Source organism: Hemicordylus capensis, chromosome 5 (assembly GCF_027244095.1).
Source record: "Hemicordylus capensis ecotype Gifberg chromosome 5, rHemCap1.1.pri, whole genome shotgun sequence".
In the NCBI taxonomy this organism is placed as follows: Eukaryota; Metazoa; Chordata; class Lepidosauria; order Squamata; family Cordylidae; genus Hemicordylus; species Hemicordylus capensis.
The window spans coordinates 138190015-138195186 of NC_069661.1; the positions used below are offsets into that span (position 1 = coordinate 138190015).

The 5172-nt window shown below is 43.9% G+C and overlaps 1 protein-coding gene across 1 annotated transcript; it reads right to left on the minus strand.

The window, feature by feature from the left end:
* Positions 1-1503: 1503 nt before the first annotated feature.
* LOC128327410 (uncharacterized protein F54H12.2-like) lies at positions 1504-2436 on the minus strand. The gene has a single exon (XM_053256210.1). It carries the CDS (start codon positions 2434-2436, stop codon positions 1504-1506), a length of 933 nt encoding a protein of 310 aa, XP_053112185.1.
* Between the last annotated feature and the right edge of the window lie 2736 nt (positions 2437-5172).

The window sequence follows — 5172 nt, forward strand, 5'->3', positions numbered from 1 at the left end:
AAAACCTGAGTAACAAACGTGTGTCTCTAAGAAAAAAGAAGCTGCTTGTAAAACAATCTGGGGGATTTATTGCTCCTCTCTTAAGCATTGCCATTCCTCTGATAACGGGTCTTCTAACTAGACGCTAATGGAACACGCTGAAAAAATGTTCTTGGTTCCTAAAAGTCAATTAGAAGGTTTAAAGACTAATTTTCCCAAGGAGGAAAACATCAGGACTGGTGCTATCTATGCTTTAGATGCTGAAATGCAAGGGGTTCTTCAGAGGACAGGTTTAACAGAATATGAAAAAGCTAAACTCTATGAAGCTCTACTTCAAAAATATTTAACCCACGTAAGAAAGGGTGATGAAGAGAAAGGAAAACTAAACCTGTTTCTACCCCAACCCGAGCTGCCTGCTGCTGAAGTTCCACATAGCCCGGATCCCTCCTTTCAGGAAATCTTGGACACTTTACCTGTGCGTTGTAGGAACCCAGCAAAGATTTTGTTAAACAAGCTGAGGCATAATGCTCCAGTTACAGCGTGGGATGAGAGGGGTCGTTTTGTCTATAAAGGTGCTGCTGTTGAAGGTTCCAACATGGTTGACCTGATCAAAGCATTCACCCAAGTTCATGCACTGCCCCCCAAACGTTTCCCTAAAGGCTGGGATCTGTTCATGAGCGGTTTGGCAGAGTTAAATGTCCCTACCTCTATTGCAGGAAACCCTACCAGCAGGGAGTTTTTGGAGCATGTGAAGAATCCTACCCCTAGAGCTAGCCCTCTACTCTTAACTCCTACACCCCGGACTCCTAAAATACCCTTGAGAACTCACTGGCTCCAGTTGTAACCTGTTACATAATGTGACAAATAAATTTTTTCTCTGAAATATATATTTTTTCCAGATGGTAGTTGCTGTTTTTTGTGGGTAAGGAAGACACAAGCACACATACTCTTTTTTTTTTTTTTTTAAGCCTCAAGGCTTACTTTATTGTTCTGTGAAAATCAGTACAAGATCCACAGACTTGGGTGTTTTGGAAACAATTTGGGGCATGTCTAGGTATGCATTTCTTTTTCTTAACATACATCTCCACCATTTGGTCATTTCTTTCTAAATCCTCAGAATACAATTCTTGAATCTGTTTAAATGTTAACCCCTTACTCCTCTGTTGCAGAAAAAACACACAGTGGTAGCCACATGTCACGGCATCTGAAGCTTGTAGCTGACGTGGTTGAAAGATTATCTGGTTGGCATTTTTTCTTAGGAAATTCATGATGGTTTTGGGAAACAGAGGGTAATTTGGGGGGTGTCCATAAGAATCAAAAAATTCTCCCCGGTTGTCCTCTGTCAAGTAAATGGCAAGCCAATGCTCTCCGGCCTGATTGGAAGGATGCGTGTTCACCACTAGACCGGTCGGTCTTTGTAGCAGTCTCTTTCTCGGCAACCCATCATTAGGAAAAACTCCAAAGAAGGTCTTTTGGGAGCAGGGGCTTACAGACAACACACGAGTTAACTGTATGCTATCCATTTCACATATAGTCAAACAGCACATTCCTCCTGTGATTTATCTCTATGAGATTATCGAATACGGCATACACAAGCATGTTGATTGTTGTCGGTAGGGGTCTGGCAAAACGTATTTCTGCTCTCAGGTTCCCGGTTTTAATCAGGGAATAGTGACCCCCACATTCTTGGTCTGGAGTCAGATCAAAAGCTAGCAGTGTGTAGCCCTTCCTATATTCTTCCCTGTTAATGAGCAGTGCTCTATCTTCCAGATGCTTACCAGTGGCCTGCGCAAGGCCCATGTACTCGCGGACACAATTACCGGTTTGAAAGTCAGGCTGGTACGGCTTCATGGGCACAGGGGTGCTGTCCATATAAAGACATGCAAAGTTAATTTCATAATGTTTGAAATTGAAGGGGTTCTTAGAGAATGTTCCGCTAAAGGCATCATTATCCACAAAACCAATTATGACAGTTTTGGGTAGTTGTCCTAAAAATAAATTTTCCTGATTGCTGACACGACTTCCAATCGGTATGCTAAACACTTTCATACTCACACGGTCCACAGGGTATTTCGCATTGGCTGTGAGCAAAGCCTCTGCATGTGCTAAACGCACAACAGGGTTCAGGTAACATTTCTTGATAAAGAGAGAAGCTGACACTATCTGCAACTTGTATTGGGGGTTAGCCCCATCAGCCATCAAACAGAATGCATCCTTGCTGCGTGTTAGCTTAATTTTCACATCTACACCATTTAACAGTAGTTTTTCTTGAAAAAACAGATCTGCATGAAGACGCCCCAGCAGGTCTACCTTCCGGCTTCTAGCCGTAAAGGCGGCCCTTTCTATAAATCCAGAATTTCCGCCGTCCAACGTTCGGCCGTCCTGATGGGCGGCTGTGTCCTTATAAAATAAACCTGCTGAGAATTGGGTGGCTAGGGTGTTCTCGCTGTAATTCATCAGCGTTTCGATGATAGCCCTGTAGGGATAGGTACTGCTGCTCTGACTGACAAGACGGTCTCCCAGGGTTACATCCACCTGGCTAAACAGGGTCGCAATAGGGTAATTCACTAGCCCTACTGCTGCATCCTGGGCAAGAGCCGTTCCATCCTCATTGACAATTCTACAGCACACGTATAGAAGCGTGTTATTTAAGTCCATGTAAAAATCCCCTGCCCCTGCAATAAAGAAATCCAAAGGGGCATTGTCTGCCAGAGCTGTTAAGGGTGGCACTTCAACATACACGCTTCTTTCAATACTGGTTTGCGTCGGAGCAATTTGAAACAGGTCCAGTTCAGACTTAACACATTCTTCAGAGCTGCTATGTATAAAAGCCATTGTGTGTTTTTAAAAGATATCCCCGGCGGAGCCTCTCCTCTTCCTCTTAGGGCCACGTTTACGCTTATGAGCCTTCGTCTGTCTCACAGCTTTTCTTTTAAGAGGACAGGGAGGTCCCTTTAGTTGCACACGTGATGCTTTTCGTTTTCTCTTGATATACATGAGCCCTGATCCTCTTTGGGTGGTTGGGTTATGGGCCATCCTATTCACAACTGTTTGAGTGATGTGACCAGCAACGTCTTTAGCAATACCTTGGGCGGCTGTTTTAAAGTGTGGTTTAAGGATCCCCAACCCCTTTATCAAAAAGGGTGCTGCCATCCTGAATAGGCGCCGGAATATACCACCTATGCCGGCACCATACATGACAGGCGTGCCCGCATAACCGGTGAGGGCCCTTCCTGCCTGGGCCCTGTAATAGTTTTTGTAAAGGGTGGGATCCCCATAACTTTTCAGAGTTGGCATTTTTAATTTTTTTTTTAAAACTGCGCACCTCTCTGGGGCCGAAAGTGCAGCTTCACAATCACCTTGCCGAAACGGAATGATACATTCCGGTCTTGGTCGTTCTTTATTTCTACTGTTATCGTGTTGATGTGGTTTTTGCTCACTGGGATATAGTGGGGCTTATCGTAGACAATGGTAACACGTTCCCCATTTTTCCCTTGTAGGGGTACGTTCCGCAAAAGGCGCACATAGTGGTCTCCCACTATCTGATGTTCCACAATGTCTGTATAAACAAACAGTGTGTTAAACCCCCCAGTTATGTCTGCAGGGAAAGGGAATTTTTTGGTAGGTGTGTCAGGATGGAGTCCTAATATGTGGGCTAATTCTGCTTCCGCTGAAAAAGCAAAAGAATTGTCACGACCATCGATCTGTATATATGAACTCACAGGGTCATATTTCAGGGTCGTACCCTCCATGGCTGCCTTGGTGCTTGCGATTTCATTAATATTGTCAACCAAATCTGTAATGCTTGGGTAATACCCCTTTCGTACAGTGAAGAGCCGCGTCCTTGGCCACCTGGTATATTCAAAGGGTGTATCCTCCGTAATAGTGTTCCAGCTGTGCGGGTACTGTATCTCAGCGAGGCCCACTTCCCACTCTCCAGGAAGATCCAGGGGCTTTGCTAATTGGATAGTGTAGGCAGAACTAGTGTTCTGTGGGAAGGTCTTATGGCTGGCATTACTGGGTAGAGTAACATAAAACCCTCTGCCTGCCATTCTACACCGGTTCGCATAGATCTGAAGCAGGCACCCAGCTGTTGAACTTATCAGGCCAACCTGCCCACTTCACTAAATGTTGTTTTACTCTTCCACGTCCTTTTGTATCAATAATTTTTTCAACCCTGTACACCTTGTCCGCCCCCTCTTTAACTTTCTGCATTTCTTCCTGATAGAAGCTGCCATGAACTGCCTCCCCCATGTAATCTTTTAACAGGTAAACAGGTCTTTCCCTTCTTCTGATGACTTGGTCCACTATAAACAATTCTGTGGTGTAGTTCTGTTCATAGCCTTTCTCAAACCTTCCTTTAATCTTTGAAATCCTGACATGATCACCTTTTTTTAGCATAAGAGTCTTGGCTTTTTTGTGGCTAGTGTTACCGTAAACAGTTTTCCATACAGCCAACTCATTGGAAGGCTTAACATCCACAGGCCTGTTTTGTATGGTTCTGTGAAAACTGTGGTTATAGCTCTTTATGAGTTCCGGTAAAACATCGATATATCTGAAGGTATTGTGAGCTGTGAAAAATCTCCACATTCGTGTTTTTAGTGTTCGGTTAAACCGCTCAACCACAGCAGCTTTGACATCATTGTTCGTGACGAAATGGTGTATTTCTTGTTCCTTTAATAGGGCCCCTACTGTCTTATTTAAAAACTCGCCCCCTCTGTCCGTCTGGAGCTTTCTAGGTTTTCGGCCTTCACTGAAAATAGCTTTAAAAGCCCTGGCCACTTCCCTGCCCTTTTTGTCTTTTAGAGGTACACACCATGCGTATTTAGATAGAATATCCACAACTGTCAATATGTACTTGTAGTCATCGTTGTATTTAGAAAATTGTTGCATGTCCACTAGATCGGCTTGCCATTGTACATCAACCCCTGAAACAACCGTCTTGTTTCTTTTAAAATGTATCCTCGCAGGTTTATGCAGTGTGTAAGCATCCTGCTCTGACAACCATGTCTTAACTTGTCTTTTACTCAGCTTAGTGTTCTGCCTGGCCTCTTGATATAGAGGTTCTACACCACCGTAGCTTCCTACGTTCCCTGGTGTGTAATATATTTTCTTTAGGATTTTCTCATGTTCCGCCATGGTGCTACTTAACACAGGTATGAACACACATTTTTTCAAACAAAATTCTTTTAT